The sequence below is a fragment of the Eptatretus burgeri genome, chromosome 2 (genome assembly GCF_056783735.1).
Source record: "Eptatretus burgeri isolate ZD-2024b chromosome 2, Ebu_testis_v1, whole genome shotgun sequence".
NCBI lineage: Eukaryota > Metazoa > Chordata > Myxini > Myxiniformes > Myxinidae > Eptatretus > Eptatretus burgeri.
Genome location: NC_140962.1, coordinates 47,462,304 through 47,482,331, shown reverse-complemented (window position 1 = coordinate 47,482,331; position 20,028 = coordinate 47,462,304). Strand labels below are relative to the sequence as shown.

The following is a 20,028-nucleotide window of genomic DNA, read 5'->3' as shown; positions in this document are numbered from 1 at the left end:
GGCCATCCATATCTAGTGCCCAACTGTGTCTGCGGACGTCCTCCTGCAGTTGGGTTACTTCTTATTAGGAGGTTGGTGGCAGGATTTGCACTCCGGTCACCGTAAAACCCTTCATTCCGCAAAACGCAAAAACGCCAAAAAATCTGAAAACCCACTCCGTGGGAGTACCTCCTGTGCAGCTTCCTTCGCAGGGCAGCTCACCGGATGATGGGATTGGGGCAAAGCCTTCGGGACCCCCAATCTTTGATGATAGGAGGGAAACCACGGGGTAACATCCCTGGGTCAGATTGCGGGAGAGTGTGTCGGAGTGGTGCTGAGGTGTCGTCCACCAGACGGCGGTCTCCTTGGGTTAACCTGAGGCGGTCCCTTCGGGTGGGTGCCTGGAATGTCCTATCCCTAAGAGAGGATGATCACCTGTCTCTGTTATCATCTGAGCTCAAGCGTTTGGACATCGGGATTGCAGCTCTCTCTGAGGTTCGGAGACCGGATTGCGGCGAGATAATGGTGGGTGGTTACACCTACTATTGGTCTGGTCGCTCTGATGGTTACCATACCCAAGGAGTTGCTGTAGCTGTGTCCAATAAGCTGACCCCAATGATAATTGAGGTAACACCGGTCAACGAGCGTATTATGAGATTAAGGATTCGTCACTCCTTAGGTGTCATTTCCCTGGTCTCTATTTATGCTCCGACTGAGGCGAGTGATCTCACCGTGAAGGATGCATTCTACGCCACACTCGAGTCTGTGGTTGATCAGTGCCCCAGACGAGATACACTTCTAGTCTTGGGGGATTTCAATGCATCGACTGGAACTGATAGGGATGGTTATGAGGTGTGTGTTGGTCCCCATGGGTCAGGAACTATGAACCAGAATAGCACTAAGTTCCTTGACTTAGGGTGGCTGGTTCATGGTTTCAGCGCCCACAAGCTCATCGCTGGACTTGGTATTCCAACGCTGTTGGTGTGGCAAAGGAGATTGACCATGTCCTCATTGACGGTCGTTGGAGGATGATCCAGAACTGCAGGGTCTACCGGAGTGCTCAGTTCCTCAATACTGACTACAGGCTTGTTGTAGCAACTCTAAAGCAGCCCCTTAAATCCTGGAGAATGGTACCATCCCAGCCTAGGCTGGATGTTGCCAAGCTCAGGGATGAGAGAGTAGCTGAGGAGTTTGCGAACAGGCTGAGTGGACACTTGGGGGGTCTGGGTGCTTTGGGGGGTCCTGAAGAGTTGTGGAGCGCCTTCAAGACCACCGTCCTTGATGTTGCCGGTGGATGCCTTGGAGCTCACCGCAGGGCAAAGAAGAATTTTGTCTCTCAAGGGACACTGGATACCATTGACCAGAGTCGCAGGGCCAGGCTGAATGGCAGAGCTGAGCTGTTCAGGGAGCTGAGGCGTAAAACTGTACGTGCACTGAGGGTGGACAAGGAGGCCTATGTGCGAGGAATCTGTGAGGGGGTAGAGCATCACCTATGGACAGGTGATTCTCGTCCCGCTTACAGGGGAATTCGCGCATTACGTTCATCCAAGCCCATCCCTCGGAGCACTGCAGTTCGAGCAGAGAGTGGTAGGCTCTTGACAGAGGAGTCTGAAGTGAAGGCCCGCTGGGCCGGTTACTTTGAGCGGTTGTACCAGGCTGATCCCCCAGCTGTCGAGTTGGACGTCAAGGGTGTTACAATCCCTGTTGCTGACCCTCAAATCAACTGTGGTCCACCTTCGCTTGTGGAAACACGGGCTGCGGTGAACCAGTTGAAATGGGGCAAAGCTCCAGGGATCTGTGGCATCCATGCTGAACTTCTCCTGGCTGGTGGAAATGGTGCACTCGTGTCGTTGCATGCAGTTTTGTGCTCTGCCTGGAACACAGGCATCATCCCAACTGACTGGAAGAGGGGCCTTGTTGTCCCTCTCTGGAAAGGGAAGGGTGATCGCCAAGACTGCAACAACTACCGAGGGGTGACGCTGCTCTCAGTGCCGGGCAAGGTCTTTGCTCGGATAATTCTTGATAGGGTTCGCCACCATCTGCTTGAGCACCAGCGTCCAGAGCAGTCAGGCTTTACACCAAAGAGGTCAACGATTGACCGTATCCTTGCACTTCGTGTCCTCACCGAACGCAGACGAGAGTTTCGGCAGGGGCTGCTTGCAGCCTATGTTGATCTCTGTAAAGCGTTCGATTCAGTGAATCGGGATGTCCTCTGGAGGATTCTTGGTCTTCGTGGGGTGCCACCAAAGCTGATCGATCTGATGTCTGAACTCTACTCTGGTACTGAGAGTGCTGTGAAGTGTGGTGGTACCATCTCTGACTTATTTCCAGTTGTTACTGGAGTTTGTCAGGGATGTGTACTGTCCCCCACACTTTTCAGCACTTGTATGGACTGGATTTTAGGGAGGATGTCGGAGAGATCAAGTTGCGGTGCATCGTTTGGGAATGTCAAGATCTCGGGCCTTGATTTTGCAGATGATGCAGTCATCTTTGCGGAGACTTTAGACATCCTCTTGGGGGCCCTCGAGGTGCTGAATGAGGAGTCGGAGCCGTTGGGATTACGGGTTTCCTGGGTCAAAACTAAGATCCAGGCTTTCGGTGACATCTTGGATGCTGCTGTCCTGTCTGTGTCTGTTTGTGGTGAGGATGTTGAGGTCGTGGAGAGATTCACTTACCTTGGCAGTGATATTCATGTCTCTGCTGGCTGCGAGTCAGAGGTCAATAGACGTCTGGGTCGGGCCTGGGGAGTCATGGATTCACTGGATCATGGGGTGTGGCGCTGCCGGTACCTGTGCGGGAGGACGAAAGTCCGAGTCTTCAGGTCCTTGGTACTTCCAGTCTTGCTCTATGGGTGCGAGACTTGGACTCTGACCAAGGATCTGAGACGGAGACTTAATTCCTTTGGTACCAGGTCTCTTCGGAGAATCCTTGGCTATCGCTGGTCGGATTTTGTATCCAACGAGCGGTTGCTGAGAGAGACTCGGATGAGATTTGTTACCTGCATAGTCCGTGAGCGTCAGTTGCGGCTGTATGGACATGTGGCTCGTTTTCCTGACGCTGATCCTGCTCACCAGATTCTCTCAGCGAAGGAGTCTCATGAGTGGAGGAGGCCAGTGGGCCGACCACGTGCCTCATGGTTGCAGCAGGTTGACCATCATCTCAAGGAGATGGGGATGGGCCTGGCATCTGCCTGGGGGATGGCCAGACGGAGGCCCCTGGAGTACCGGCGGAAAGTGGACGCAGCGATGTGCTGTTCTGGCACATGCTCCCATACCTGACCCTGACAATTTGCAGTAAGAAAAAGACTAAATCTGATGGCGGCCATTTTGATTACTGTCATGGCGGCCATAATATTCAGATGCAGACTTGGCAACAAGTGGAACTAGACTTGGTCATGCCTAGACTCTTCAAAAACACCAGTTGCACCATTCTAACATGAAATCAGCAGCGAACCTATTTTCTGGGCTAGCTACAGATTTTGGCTTCTAGACTATATATAATATATGAGGTCTCTCCCTTCCAGCAATCATATTGTCATCAGACGTCAAGCGAGATGGACTGCAGTGAAGAAGTGCAGAACCTGAGAGGCTGTTAGAGTAGTAGTAGTAGTAGTAGTAGTAGTAGTAGTAGTAGTAGTAGTAGTAGTAGTAGTAGTAGTAGTAGTAGTAGTAGTGCTTTTACTCAGAACAGGAGAGAAAGAGGACAGACAATGCTGGTTTTACAATTTGGACAATGAGTTTGTTTTTTTTTTGTTGTTTTTTTTTTTAGTCATATCTGGATTGAAATATTGTGAATCTATCTACATTACATTGCATGGATAACATGTGGATTTCTATGTATATATTAAATTGAGTAGACAATACATTGTGCAAATTTCTGATTAATTTATTTTGAAATAACAGAACAACATATTGTAGCAAAAGACTTTAATAAATGAAATTGTCACATGAAAATTTTCAAGTGCAAAAAATGCATACACTGTCAAGTTACAAATACATACAAGTTTTCATGCAGTATCAAAAAAATATACAGGTGGCCACGCAGTTTTGTCGCATTCTCAGGGGTCCCAGGACAGATTATCAATTTTTTTCTCCAATCAGTCACAATTTAGTTTCATAGGTCGCCAATCCCTCACAAATTTGTCTCACATTTGTCGCACCTTCTGACTCACGGAAACTAAATTGAGAAGGGTTCGAGACAACCGCAACGACTCTGTGACTATTTTGAGAGAAAATTTGCCGCACAAATTTTTTGAACATGTTCAAAATTCAAGCGACACCAGAGCGACGTCCTGCGACTCACGCGAGGAAATTGAGAACCACTGCAAACGTTTCCAGACATTTTGGAGAATCCCGTTCGCATTTTGTCGCGAGCTGTCGCAGCCCAGTGAGATACGGGCTTTAGGGAAGTTAGGGAAGATGACTGATGGTAAATGACGGTGAAAAGGGCAGAGAGAGGAAGTGCAAGAGCAGCTTTTTTCGGACACATGGGCTGATGCCATCTGGTCCAGTTGCAGAGTGAGTCGAGGGTTGCGTTAGTAATAAACCGTTAACATCCGGCTAGCAGTTCACTCAAGTTGTCTCAGCTGATGGGTCTCTCACTTGGGCGAGTCAATGATACCTGCAAGTAAACAAACATACATTTTAATATTAAGATTAACAAACACATGAAACATAAGTATTTTGTTAAGTGTTCTGTTACTTTTGAAACATGCTGTATTACACTGTTTATTTTGAAGTAAAATATCAAAGCATTTTTGCAAAGAAAGAAAAAGTAAAAAACAAAATAAAAGGACCTTCTAGCTCTAGCAAAACCTATCTATTTAACAAAGTGCTTGAAGAAGTAAAGTCACAATGGAGGATGGGCCTCACCAACAAATAGCCCATGATCTTTCTTGGGCTTTCATATCGCAGACAGGTCAGTGGTCTCTGTCTTCTACCCCCCCCCCTTTCTGGTCTTGCACCCTCTGTCTTTTCCATGCTTTGTCCCCCACCCCACCCTGCTCCTCCCCAAGGTTTCTGCAGGGTTCACACCATCTGACAGTAATCCCCTTCTGGTTGGTGAAACTCCCAAAATTCAGAATCACTGTTCACCTCCACTCATTCATACCTCTTTTTTTCACACCCTTGAAACGAGCTTCCACATTCTCATTCTTCCCTCTATGGTTTCAAGCGAGCTGTTCACCACCATCTCAGCTGTCCCAGGCAAAAAAAAATCCTGCAATTAGAACTACAGTATATGAGAGTAGTACTCTCATATACTATAGTTGGTAACAGGTCCTTCGACAGTAGTCTGCAGAGAATTACTACAGGAAAGGAATGCTATTTTTTCCTGGGGTTAATCCATATCCATGATCTTCCACTTCTGCGATTTGAGAGTTTGCAGATTTATCCATCTTATTCACCCCATGTCCTCCCACAGCCCTCATTCTTCCCCACATCCCATATTTCTCCAAGTCTCCCTCTATTTTGTCCCTCATCTCTGTTGTGTGTTCCCTCCCCCCACCCCCCTTCCACCCCCTCCTATTGCTACTGTTCCTTTTGTTCGATTACATCCTGATCTGTTCTGCTCTAGCTCCTCCACAATCCTCAACTCTGTAAACAAGAACAACAACAAAAAAAAGAACAAATAGCACTTTTAAAGAGACTAAATATTTTGACACGTTTAAAACCTTTATTGTGAAGTTGTGTGGATTTTAAATGGCAGAGCAATTCCACATTTTGAGGAACATATCTGAAGAAGGCTCGGTCACCCGCCAAGTCCTCAGCATTGCGGAAGGAACGACAAAGAGTGGAAGGAACATGCTTATGGTTCCTGCCATGTAATCATCTAGCTTGAAAAGAACCCGAATTGCACGTAAAGATGTATCATTAATTGTAATCAAATTAATAATTGCAATTGAAGATTAGCTCACGGAGTATTAGCAGGTGGATTTGGTGCTCAGACTGTTGGTTCCCTGGAACTTATGGATTCCCTTCTTAAATGCATTCATTGATGTTGCTTTGACAAATGACGATGAAATTGTTCGATTCCTTAACTGCCCTCTGATTGCGGAAGTGCTGTCTCTTGGTGGTTTTGCATTGTTTCGCGAAACAGTTTCATGTTTTGTATATAACAATAAAATTTTGTGTGTGTATACATGCCTGTAGTTATCAGGGTTGGCTTAATGGTTCGGGTGGTGGGCTTGGAATCCTAGGGTTCCGAGTTGAAATCCTGGTACCGTTTAATTAATATAAGGTGGGGTTGACTCACCCTGTCATCCTTCTGAGGTCGGCAAAATGAGTACCAGCTTGCTAGGATGATTGAGCCATTTGAGTGTCCTGCGTCGGAGTGGTGACCTGTCCAAGATTATGCCCAACAGCCCAGGAGACTGCTTCGGCAGCACCAACCCTCTGTAGAGAGTATGGTCCCAATGGATGGATGGAGATATAGATATGCATCCATATATAAAGGCCGAAGTGATGTCCCTCTGCCTGTTACACTGACACTGTTATTCTCCTCCTCCTCCCAATCCCCCCCAAAAATTTATGTATTCCATGGATTTAATTGTGTGATGCTGATGAAGAAAGCACCCGAGCGTGATTGGGCTTAATGGCCTCCAGTATCAAATTTATTTATTTTCCTTTTGAATGAGGGGCCCACAAAGAGGCGAGACAACTGACAAACTTGGAAATCGTAGAAACAACTGTAAAGGTAAACAAGGGGAAAGATCAGCAGGAGTATATATTGTTGTGAATGGATCGAGGATATATAGTCATCTAGTGTATTTGCTATATATTGTATTGTATAGGCTAACCAAGTGGAATTTATGATAACTGTTCACCCCTTCATCTTGTATGCATTGGTGTCTGAATCTGTCCTGCGCAATTTTGCTCCCCTCTCCCAGCCCTCTGAAAACAAAGTTTGCATTGGAACCTCCACAACTCAACAATTACTTTCAAAACATTAACAAGACTGCCATTTAAACACAGCAACTGCAACAAACCTAAAAGCATGACCTTTGTCAGAAGAAAATACATTAAGCTGCACAGTAGTGTGGGACTATGCGTTATTGTTGGCTCTTGAAATGCTGCCATGGTTGCTGCTTTGCATGACACTTGTCATTTTAGCGTTAATTGGATTTGTAGATGGAATTGCATACGTTCTAAAATTTGCTCAATGAAGACCTTTGTTGAAGCAAAGCATGATGACTGAGCCAACGATGGGCGTGCTAGCGGTGACTTTTTCGATCGACTTCCTTGGTGTTAGATTTCAGTATTATGGAGAAGTGGGGTGGAGGGTTAGTCGAGGGTGGTTCTGGTTTCTATAAAGCTCCCAACCATTGCACAAACTTGCTTTTTTCACAGACGCCTTTGGCCTTCCATCCCACAACCGAACTATGGTTGCTCACAAAGTCGTTGAGGTGGCCACCAAGCCCTATGATGACCAAAAGCCCGGTACAAGTGGACTTCGCAAGCGTGTGTCGGTGTTTCAAAGCAAGCCACACTACACAGAAAACTTCATCCAAGCCACCCTTGGATCCTTATCACCCAGCGAGCGAGAAGGGTGCACACTGCTTGTTGGTGGCGATGGGCGCTTTTACATGGGAACTGCTATCCAGCTGATCGTGCGAATGGCTGCTGCAAATGGGGTATGATGACTGTGTCGTGCCTCTCTAAAAATTTTCACTTTGCACACCCGGAGACATAATGATGACTTTGGTTCGGTTCAAAAATACTTGCACTGCATTGCAAGTCTGACCTTTGTTTTAAGAACAAAAATTCTGATGAGAGGAAGGTTTGATCCCCCTGAGAAAACGAATGAATTAACATATGGCTCAATGCACACTGAATTATTTTTGTTTGCTTTGGAGTGGCCTGAAATAGCACTCCCAGTATGGGTGGGGTCCCATTACCCTGCAAGCACATTTCTGCTGTGCGCAAATTTTATCTTCATTTGGTCCAAGTTTTTTATGCTGTCTACTTGACCTTTTGGGTTGGCCTGTTTAGCATCGTCATCTGAGTACATAGCTTGTAATGTTGAGATCTCGGATTCAAATCACTTGTAATGTCTTGATTTGTCCATTGTCGATTTATTACTGGCAAAAGGAATTTCCTTATTTTTAGGAAAACAAAAATTTAAGCCCTCAAAATAAGAAAACTTTTCTTGGGAGTGGTACAACAAATATTTCTTCAAAATAATTAAACAGCTCCAGAGCAATTTTTTCTTAAAGCAAGATGGATATTTTCTTTAAATGACAATCATTTTCTGAAACCGAGACTTTTTTTTTCTTCTTAAAACAAATATTTTCAATGTGGGCTGAGGCAGTTTCATTAGTAAGGGGGCACAGTCCTGGAGGAGTCGCCACCTCGACACAGGATACTTCCCAGCAAGCTGGTACTCATTTTGCCAACCTCAGAAGGATGACAGTCTGTCAACCCACCTGATGATATTTTGGAACAGCTGTGGCTTAAATCCAGGACCTGAAGATACTAAGCCAACCACCTTCACCTTTAAGCCAACACCAAGTGTGTATATGTTTCTACAGGATGTGTTTTTATTGTAACAAAAATGATGGAGGGGGTTAATGAGGGGTTAACTTTTCAGTAATTGTATCCTAATAAGTGTTTATAAACCTGAATTAGCATTGACCAGAATCAGATGTCTCGTTAGATTCCCTATCACCCCTTATTCTTGTGTCTCTTTTTGCCATCTCCCATCCGTGTTTTATTTTTAATCGCCTCATTGTGCTTTTCTCACACATCAACATAGGTGGCACACGTGTGCTACGCCAAGCCTCGAACATGGGTTTTAGAAACATGGCATAGCCACGTGTGCCACCTCGTACATGGAAAGAGCACACAACAGCGCATGGACAAGACCCGCACAGGAGGGGGCCAGAGGGATGCCTATACAAGGCAGGATGACATGCCTCATGCACCCTCTCTGCTTGGGACTCAGAGAGCAGACGCCCAGCCAGCGACTCTCAGCCCAGAGTGCCCAGCCAGCGACTTGCAACCCAGAGTGCCCAGCCATCGGTCACTCAGCCAGAGATCGAGCAATGCAGGTGTAGAGGAACTCGGGTCGAGTTTGCAACAGCAAAGGCTTACCTTGTGTAGCTTTTCAGGGTTGCTTTATGCAGCTTTCTTCAGCTGGAAGAGCATGGGAGGAGACTTTATTTTTAATCCTAGCCACCTGGGGGTAATTGGTGAGGTGAGAGTTGATTGGTTATTCCCTCCAATTATGGGTGAGAGCCGTGATTGAGTCTTCGTATTCATACATATAATGTTGTGGGAGAATGATTGGGGGTAATGGGAGTCATATAGCCTAATTATGTCATTGGTACATGTTTAGCGTAAGCGTACGGTATCTGAGTTGAAAATGCTATGACACATGTCGAAGTCTGTTTAGGAGATGATAATCGTGTCCCCCTCTCCCCCTCCATATATGTCTGAGTCCCCACTTTCCTCCCCTCCCCTTCACAACCCATTGAATAATTCCTTTGTTATTGGTAATTGTGTTTTCTTGTCATTATAACAAAATATCAGCTCAGATTTGCAAGCTCGGTGGATTCCCTCTGAGGACAAGATGATGCACCTCACAGCCTTGCGCTAAGGTAATGACCGCTACAGTGTGCCGGCAGCGATGGGCGTGCCATGGCATGAAGGTTCTTGGGGAGAACCCATTAGTGTGCGATTGTGGGTTAAATGAGTGTGGAGGGATGGAAAGCTCGACAAATAGCACTCGTGGTCCAGTTCAGAAGAAGCTCGGTATGTCCAGGTTGGGAGAAGCTCAATAGTCCAGTGCGACTGGAACATTAGTCCTGTGAGAGAATACATCAAGGAGTTTAAGCACAGTGGGATGATTGGCGGCAGTTCAAGAGAATGGCACGATAAGAATCTACAAAGCCGGGCCCGAGTATGCCCAGGAGGAGCTACGAAGCGAGGACGTGGTCCACCAGGCATGTCTCGTTCCCGCAAAAAGAAGCCCGCCATCCCACCCTCACTTTCCCTCTCCCAGGCTCCTATAAACCCTGGCTCAGCATATTGTGGGGAATATGGGAGCCTTTTTATCTCCCTTTCTTGGGTGGAAGCTCAGACACATGAAGGGACTAAAATAAATGGAGTGGCGTGACCTCACCTGACTCGCTGGTGGAGTTGCTCGATGAGGGGAATGCCTTCCCCATAGCTAATAATTTGGGGCTCAATGGGCTCTTGCAGAGTTAGGGTTGCACCCATTTCTTTTTAATTTCTTGGAGTACCACCAGCACCAACACTGTCATGATTTCCATGTTATAGACAGCTCGTAATGTGAGCTTCACCCCACACCATATGAACTCAGGTGCACACACCCTCCAGGGAAGGGTCCCCATCCAACCCTCCATTACCTTGGTTGGCTCCCTATTTATACCACTCTTGGATGTGTCCATGTACCTGGTGGCAATCGCCAGCTCCACCCAGCAGTTGTGCCCCTCTTCCAGCTATCCCAGCCTGGAGTCCTGCACCTGTGAAGCCTCCCATGCGCCACGCCTCACTTCACCGACACATTTCCGCACTTCTTCTACACGTTTTATTTCCCTCTGTGTTTTGTTCTTGCGCAGTCTCTAACCTCCCTGCTATTTCTTCATTTATTTTTAGTTCTGCTTCCACTGTCTTTACTGGTGCAACTTCATTCTCTGTTTCTATTTTATTTTCATTCATCTCAGTCATCAATTTAATATTTTCTATGCTCTTCTTTTAATTTCCCCAGTCTGACACTGAGCCCTTCTTCCTTTGCCTCTGCCAGATTTCCCACTACACTGGCATGGCCGGCCACCATTTTCCCCACCAAATCCGGCTTAGCCGGATCTCATGTCGGCCTTTATGGCCTCTAAGTCATCTCCATTAGCCTCCAGGTTGGCTGCCATTTCTTCCTGGTTGGCATCCATTTTTGCCACCAGCTCTGCTTCCATTTTCTGAAACATGGCCATCAAGAGGTCAATGTCTCGGGTCCCAGGTGATGGACCGATGTCACTCAGTAATGAGCTACTTGGGGTGTTTCTTAATGATGGTTTTCTTACTGCAACATGTCTTTTAGGTCATGATTTCAAAAGTCACCTTTGTAATGTTGATGGATGGATGACACCTGATCCTCCAGCGAGTTCTGTTGTCAATTAAATTATTGTCTTATTTCTATACCCTCAGGATTTCTTTTCCAGCGATGGATAAATTGATGACAGAGTGTTAATTGTTACGGATTAGTAAATCCTATATAATTTCCTCTGCCACCGAAAGTGAAGGAGGTTATGTTTTCACCCCTTTCTGTCTTTGTTTGTTACTTATGAAATCTAAAGATTTCGTAAGTATATTGATCGCTTCAGTCCTCTGTTTGTTAGATTTCGTAAGTATGTTGATGACTTCCGTCCTCTGTTTGTGTGTGTGTGTTTGTGTGTTTGTTTGTAGGCACAATAACTCGAGAACGGAAGAAGCTACTAATGTCAAATTACACCACGTGATTCAGGAGAGTGATGGCGAGCGCTGATTAGATTTTGGTCAAAATCGGTCAAAAGTCAAGGTCACAGTGAGGTCAAACATTCGATTTTTGATGGTTTGGTACAGAATCATTGTAGAAACTTCTGGTTTGCGTCACTACCTTCTCGAAAGACAGCTTTTATTAGACAAGGTCAAAGGTCAAGTTCACGATTTCATAAGTACCAGTCTATGACTGCTTATTACTTACGAAATCTAAAGATTTCGTAAGTATATTGATGACTTCCGTCCTCTGTTTGTGTTTGTTTGTTTGTTTGTTTGTTTGTTTGTTTGTAGGCACGATAACTCGAGAACGGAAGAAGCTACCAATGTCAAATTACACCACGTGATTCAGGAGGGTGATGGCTAGCGCTGATTTGATTTTGGTCAAAATCGGTCAAAGGTCAAGGTCACAGTGAGGTCAAACATCAAAAAAAATTATAACTCGAACGGAAGAAGTAACCAATGTCCAATTACACCACGTGATTCAGGAGGGTGATGGCTAGCGCTGATTAGATTTTGGTCAAAATCGGTCAAAGGTCAAGGTCACAGTGAGGTCAAACATCAAAAAAAATTATAACTCGAACGGAAGAAGTAACCAATGTCCAATTACACCACGTGATTCAGGAGGGTGATGGCTAGCGCTGATTAGATTTTGGTCAAAATCGGTCAAAGGTCAAGGTCACAGTGATGTCAAACATTCGATTTTTGATGGTTTGGTACAGAATCATCGTAGAAACTTCTGGTTTGCGTCGCTACCTTCTCTGGGGACAGCTTTTATTAGACAAGGTCAGAGGTCAAGTTGACGATTTCGTAAGTACCAGTCTATGACTGCTTGTTTGTTACTTCCGAAATCTAAAGATTTCTTAAGTATATTGATGACTTCCGTCCTCTGTTTGTGTGTTTGTTTGTTTGTGTGTTTGTTTATGTGTTTGTGTGTTTGTTTGTAGGCACGATAACTCGAGAACGGAAGAAGCTACCAATGTCAAATTACACCACGTGATTCAGGAGGGTGATGGCTAGCGCTGATTAGATTTTGGTCAAAATCGGTCAAAGGTCAAGGTCACGGTGAGGTCAAACTTTCGATTTTTGATGGTTTGGTACAGAATCATCGTAGAATCTTCTGGTTTGCGTCGCTACCTTCTCTTGAGACAGCTTTTATTGGACAAGGTCAGAGGTCAAGTTGACGATTTCGTAAGTACCTGTCTATGATTTCTTGTTACTTGATGAAATCTACGATTTTGTCAAGTATGTTGGTCGGTTCAGTTTGTGAATTTTTTTTGTGTGTACGTCTCGCTCTACAGGTCTTATTTCGAGTTGGAATGTCATGGAACTTCCCCAATGGACTTATTGGCCACCAGAATAGAACCCTATAACTTTTGGCATGCCAAGGTCAAAGGTCAAGGTCACAGTGAGGTCAAACATCCCCCCAAAAAAATTATAACTCGAGAACGGAAGAAGCTACCAATGTCAAATTACACAACGTGATTCAGGAGGGTGATGGCTGTCGCTGATTAGATTTTGGTCAAAATCGGTCAAAGGTCAAGGTCACAGTGAGGTGAAACATCCAAAAAAAAGTTATAACTCGAGAACAGAAGAAGCTACCAATGTCAAATTACACCACGTGTTTCAGGAGGGTGATGGCTAGCGCTGATTAGATTTTTTGTTACTTGACGAAATCTACGATTTTGTTTGTTTGTTTGTGTGTACGTCTCGCTCGACAGGTCGCATTTCGAGTCGGAATGTCATGGAACTTCACCAATGGACTTATTGGCCACCAGAATAGAACCCTATAACTTTTGGCATGTCAAATTCAAAGGTCAACGTCAGGAAAAATTCCAGAAAATCGCGAAAATCCATATCTTTTCGCATGGGCCGATTTTCAAAAATTCATGTCTCCACCAAATCTTAACGGACTCCTTTCAAATTTGAAACATGGACGTAGGAGGGGAGTATCTTTGACTGGATTAAAAATTGGTCACATCCATTACGGATTACGGAGGTGACAGGTATTTTAATTTAATTTTTTTGTTTGTTTACCCTAAAAACTATGTTTAACCCCAAAAATACCTATTATCGCTCAATATTCTCGATGGTACGCGATCTTGTTGAATTTCGTCAAGTCCTGGCCCTATGGGCCATTTTTATTTGTGTGTTTGTTTGTAGGCACTATAACTCAAGAACGGAAGAAGCTACCAATGTCAAATTACACCACGTGATTCAGGAGGGTGATGGCTAGCGCTGATTAGATTTTGGTCAAAATCGGTCAAAGGTCAAGGTCACGGTGAGGTCAAACATTCGATTTTTGATGGTTTGGTACAGAATCATCGTAGAATCTTCTGGTTTGCGTTGCTACCTTCTCTTGAGACAGCTTTTATTGGACAAGGTCAGAGGTCAAGTTGACGATTTCGTAAGTACCTGTCTATGACTGCTTGTTTGTTTGTGTGCAGGATTTCTCAAAAAAAAATTATTGACGGATCCGGATGAAAAGTTGTGGACAGGTTCGGTGTGTGACAAGGACTAATTGATTAGATTTTGGTGAATATCCGGATCCGGGTCCGGCTGCTAGAATTTTTAACGTAATTTTTCACCATTGAGAGATGGGGCCTAAAACGATGTCGTACTGTGTTGCATGATATTTCAAAAATGTATTGGGCCCGATAAGGTCTCGTGGATCAGGCATTGCATGGCGGAGGTATGTGCTCTACTGAGTGCCCTTCGAGTTGGATGTGTTACGTTTTATGTTAAAGGCAATTTGCATCACATAACTCTGATAGTAACTTTGAGAAAGGCAACTCGAGTGACAGTGAATTAAATAAATGCAATACATATTGGCGGGGGGGGGGGGAGGGTACGTGCACAGACAACTGAGTGCGTCATTGGCGTGACATCGAGATGGATTATCAACTGAACTTTGAAGATTATTTTTGTTGAGGCTACAATGTTCGAGTTATGTGAGAGCTTCACTTCTACATTTGGGAAATCTGTACTGGGTGGAAGATTTGTGATGGAAAAGCAATGGTCCGAACCAATGGTCAATCTTTGGTCAATCTTTGAATTCAGACTGTCGCTTTGTTTCAGGATTGACCAAGCATGGTTGCCATAAAAGTTGAAGTGATGAGCGTTCAGGAGAAGGAGGTCTTGGAGGTGAACCATAGCTCCAGCTGCAACAGCATATGGAGGCTTGGAGCAGCGGAGTGCAAAGACATTTGTGTTGCTAAGTAAGGGCCAAGCGAACTGTGCACAGCAGGGACAGGTTGCGATGGCATCATGAGCCTTGTATCCGGATCCGGGTTGACCACAGACCTGGCACACATTGACCACAGACCTGGTTGTGATTCAGTGCACCTTGCTGGTGCTTGGATCCACCCCTGCTGGCAGACTGGTTGTGCTCACGAGGAGCCAACGCAGCACTCGGGGTGCAAAAGAATTTCACGTTTACATCCCACGCCGATAGCTTCTCTGGGCAGCTCGCATCAAGGTCGTCCCTCCTCCCCACTCCTTCTCACGGTACGACCGGGGTTGCATTGAGATTCCTTTCTGCGAGATAATTCCCGTGGGACTCACGCACTCCATACACACGGTTTACCATTCATCTGCGTTTGTTTTGACATGGCAAGGTTCATCAATTGCTTGTCACATCAATTGCAATGTGACACTGCAAAATTCTGACTTTGATTCATGGCACATATCCTATAAAAGGGGTGTATTAACACGTGAGAGAAAGGAAACTTACACCCCCTTATAAAGCAACTTTACAAATAGCTGTGGAAGTATTTGAAGTGCATTGAAATATATGTGTGTAACTGATTCAGTTTTAAAAAGCATTGAACGTGACTTGTATTTCCTGTGATGGATTTTACAGTTACTGAGGGTTCATGATGAGTTATTTTTGATTGACTTCTTATTGGACGAAATTTGCACTTGCGTCGTAGACAGTGGGATTCAATAAACTACATTTTAAAGTTCTTTCTGTTTTATGTCGTGCGCTGGTTGTCAATTGACAGAAAAGTTCAAAGTGATCGTTTTTATTGTCTGCCGCATGACTTTTCGTGTAGTTGCGGGGAATTCACTCTGAGGCACGGAGGCCGCGCGGAACATACATGAAATGCAATTTGGTTTCATTCCAGGAAGGGGCACAATAGAGGCAATTTTTATAGTTCGGCAATTAGAGGAAAAATATCTGGGGAAGAAGAGACAACTGCACTTTATATTTGTGGATTTTGAGAAGGCGTTCGATAGGGTGCCTCGGGAAGTGGTGCAATGGTCCATGAGAAAGTTACATGTGTATGATTGGTTAGTGTGGATAGTTATGGCGATGTATGATGGCTCAAAAACTTCTGTGAGGGTAAATGGAGTGCGGAGTGAGGATTTTGAAGTGAAAGTGGGTGTTCATCAGGGGATCATTCTTGAGCCCAATCCTGTTGATTATCGTTCTTGAGGCTATATCACAGTTTAGAGGAGGCTTACCTTGGGAACTCCTGTATGCTAATGACCTAGTGTTGATAGCTGACAGTGTGTAAGAGGTAATGGGTAAATATACAGTATGGAGGCCAGAGGACTGAAAGTGAATACAGGGAAAGCAAAAGTACTGATTCGTGATGTGGGGGAGAAGGAAATGTGTGGGGGGGGGGGAGGTGGCACTGTGCTATCTGTAGAAAAGGTGGAAGTAGCAATTCGGTGCTGTGTAAATCCTGCAACTGCTGGGTGCACGAGAGGTGTCGTGGCATCAGGGGTAGACTGCACGTGGTTCGTGAGTTCAAATATGTTGTTTGCCCAGGTAAACAAGTGGCTCCAGTTGGAGTGGAAAGGTTAGTTTGTGGGGATATATCACTGGAATGTGTAGATAAATTCTGTTATCTTGGTGATATGATTGGTGCAGGTGTTGGTGTGGAAGCAGCAGCAATTGCAAGAATTAGAAGTGGTTGGAGGAAGGTTTGGGAGTTGTTGCCCCTATTGACATCAAGAGGGACCTCTCTCCAATTCAACGGAAAACTTTATGCAACTTGTGTTAGAAGCATGATATGTGGTGTTGTCTGGCAGTGAAACATAGGTGATCAAAAAGGAGGATGAACGGAGGTGTGAACGAAATGAAATGAGAATGGCGAGGTGGATGTGTGACACGACTGAAGGATAGGAAACAAAATGTGGAATTAAGAGATAGGTTAGGTGGAGAAAGCATGAGTGAAGTTATGCTTAGGGGTAGGTTGAAATGGCTTGGACATGTGGAAAGGATGGGGGTGGGTTGCTGTGCGAAGAGATTTATAAATGTGAATGGAAGGAAAGCTAGAGGCCGTCTGAAGAAAACATGCGATTAAAATTAAAGGCCGAACAAGAGGGCGAGCAAAGGATCGTGTAGCCTGGAAAGCAGCCATTAGGCGCACCACAGCTTACACATACAAGCATGGAAATGGCCGTAAAACGATGAGGTGGGTGAGGAGGAGGGAGACAGAGTTGGGATTCAGACGGGGATGGGGAGAGTAAATATGGGACTGAGTTGGAAAGGGGAAGTTGAGGATTTTGGTGGGGTTTCAACGCTTGAAGTGGGGAGGCGATTGATGCCTTGGAGTTTGGAGTGGGAGGGTGAGGACTTTGGGTGGGGGTGGGGAGGGGTGAGAGCAACAATGGGGCAAAATTGGGGGGGGGTGTAGTTGAGAAGTTGTGTTGGGGAAGGGTTTTGAAGGCTTGGAGTGGGGAGGGGATTGATGCCTGAGGGTTGGAAGGGGGTGAGTGAGGACTTGGGTTTAGGATGAGGTGTTGATGACTTAAGGCTTGTGGGGGGAAAGAGTTGAGGACTTGGTCACATTTTACATTGCGCGGATGTTCGGTGAGTCCCTTCTCGTTTAATATGTCCTTGCAATTGTGGAAGTGGGTTTCAAATCAAAGCATTAAAAATTGCAAGCAGATAAAGTCCAAACACAGTCTATTAATTAAATTGACTAAAGCCTGTGAAAGATGTTGTAATTGAAAGAATTTCGTGTATTTTTATACACTCATCCTATGTTACATTTTGCACTTTATAAAACACATTATCTAATTTTAATAGCTTGGTTTCTCTCATGACAAGCTGTGAAGCCCGAGTGCTCTTGCAAAATGCATGGTTTTGCGAGATAAGATGTTGTCATTTGCGAGGCTACTCCATTGGGCTTCACTTTTGCAATGTAAAATATAGAACTTGTTAAATGAACAGCAATTAATTCACATTTCCAAGTTTTTGCATTGTGTTTTAATTAAACTTAAATCAGCACAAGTTTAATGCTTATTGAAGTAGTTGTGTTTTATTAGAAGCCATGTGGAATGTGAAATCATGTAAGAGAATTAGTCACAACCTTTTCTGTACTCCAAAAGCATTTTTTGGACCTCTCGGCTGAAGCATTTTAAGTTGTAACCAATCTGATAACATGAAAGCATTCTGCCCATATCACAATATTGATTAAAATCAATGTGACATTCTATAATTGAGAAGACCCTGTTGGGAAGATTCATTTTCTTTGTGTTCTACAAATGATTATTTATGTATTAATCAAATTGACAAGAACTACTTGGTTCCATGATTAAATAGCTTTTATATTTAAAAATAAATATATTTTATCCTCCTATAAGTACCTGTTATCTGAAGCTGGCTTTGGATTTCATCATTGTTGAGAAAGATGTTTGTGCTTTGAATTTTGCTCCACAGCAGATCTTATCTTGTCTTGCTCAAATCTCATTGTTCATTGATTTGCTTGAGTGTATAAAAGGGACACTCGTTGAGGACTTTGTCAGAGATGATTCCGGAATTGTTGGAGTGCCTCCCTCTATACATACGTATGTAATCAAGTGATTTAACTCTGTTAAAATAAATTGTTAAAAGAACCTGTGAGTGAGTTTTCTTCAACACAATCTGCTCCATTCAATCATCGTCTTGATTTTTCTTTGGTGATGAATAAATCAAAAATATCAACTGTGTGGTATTACTTGAAATAAGAAAATTGGGTAGAGTTCAAAAAAAAATTAATCTGGTTTTAAGAAAATATCTCAGATATATTTTCATGAAGAAATTTTTTCTTTCATGAATAAAATATTCTCCCACCCCCTCCCCCCCAATCTGAATTTTGAGACGTATAAGAAAAGTATTCTAGCCACTCGAAAATTGTTCTTACAATTCCCTTGAAACAAGAAAAAGTCATTTCCACTCATTTTTGGCAGTGATGTCTGTAATTAAGGGGAAAAAAATTAATGGTATATTTTTCCTTGTCCAATAACATTATTTATATGCAAAATTGTAGCGGTATCATTACCTCCACCACTGAAGGTGGACAGAGGTTATGTTTTCACGTCTGTCTGTGTCTCTTTCTATGAACAGGATATCTCAAAAAGTTGCAGACTGATTCGGACGAAACTTGGTGGATAGGTTGGGTGTGTGACGACAATGAATTGATTCGATTTTGATGAAGATCCAAATCCAGATACAAGAATTAAAAAATATATATATATATTTAAGTGATGTTTCACCATTGAGAGATGGGACCAAAAACGATACATATAGCATGATATTTCAAAACGTTGTGGACGACTTGTAACAAAACTAGGTGGATGAGTTGGTTAGGTGACAGGACCAAGCCGATTTGATTTTGGTTCAGGTCCAGATCCAGGTCTGACCTATCAGTGGGAGAAAAAAAAACTTAAACTGTTCAGCCTGGCAGAGGTATGTGCCCTATCGAGTGCTGTTCTTGTTTTGCCTTTGGTTTCATAATATGTAAATCTGCTTTAGCTTTGGTTTAACGGGGTTTCCCAACAGGGTTTTGTTGAACTTTTACAATTGCGGTTTATTGAAGAATGGACTCAGAATCCAAATGTCTCGGACGTCTTTTCTTCCATGCTAAAAGTTCCTCGTTGAGTCAAAGATCACTAAATTTGACTTTGTTCTTTTGTTTTTGTTGACAGTTTTTGCCTACAATGGCTACCAAAGTTGGGTCGTCTAAAAAATGTGTGAAAAGGAAGAGAAAATTGGTTTGCATCCACTACTATTATAGATTTGACTCGAATATTGGATGATGCTTTATGTACGTACTTTCACCATCTCTCATCACCCTGACCCTTCAGGGAATGGACATTTGCAATGGTCTTAGATGGAGCAAACTTGAGTGTGGTCCAAACGTCTTTTTTAAACTGTATTTAAATTTATTCCGTTAACATGCAGTCTATTGCAATGACATACAGGGTGTCCACAAATTACCATTACAAATTAAAACTGCGACAAAAAAATAATTTAATGGGATACCACAATGCGGTTTGCTGCATGTGAACGAACATATCTCAAAATGTTAATGACTTTTATTTCCATTTCCAGGCATCTCCTGTGACAACATGTCACATGAATGCAAATGGCATCACCACAAGAAAAAGTGCAGTGTTTCCTGGTTTATAAAAACCAAATCGGCTACACATGTTCAACGGAGCTTCAGGATGACCTGTGGAAGGCAGCCACCATGGAGAAAAATGATTTATGAGTGGCACAAAACGTTTATGGAGACTGGTAGCATCCTGCAGAGTAAGGGGGCAGGCTGGCAATGCTGAAGTG

General features: G+C 44.0%; 1 protein-coding gene across 1 annotated transcript in view; it reads left to right on the top strand.

Moving 5' to 3' along the window:
• The window catches only part of PGM1 (phosphoglucomutase 1), a 79,250-nt gene that overhangs the window by 17,139 nt on the left and 42,083 nt on the right, over positions 1–20,028 (top strand). The window contains exon 2 of the mRNA XM_085869226.1: positions 7,326–7,609. Coding sequence (XP_085725352.1) covers positions 7,326–7,609 — 284 coding nt within the window. The remainder of the gene's footprint in view (positions 1–7,325; positions 7,610–20,028) is intronic.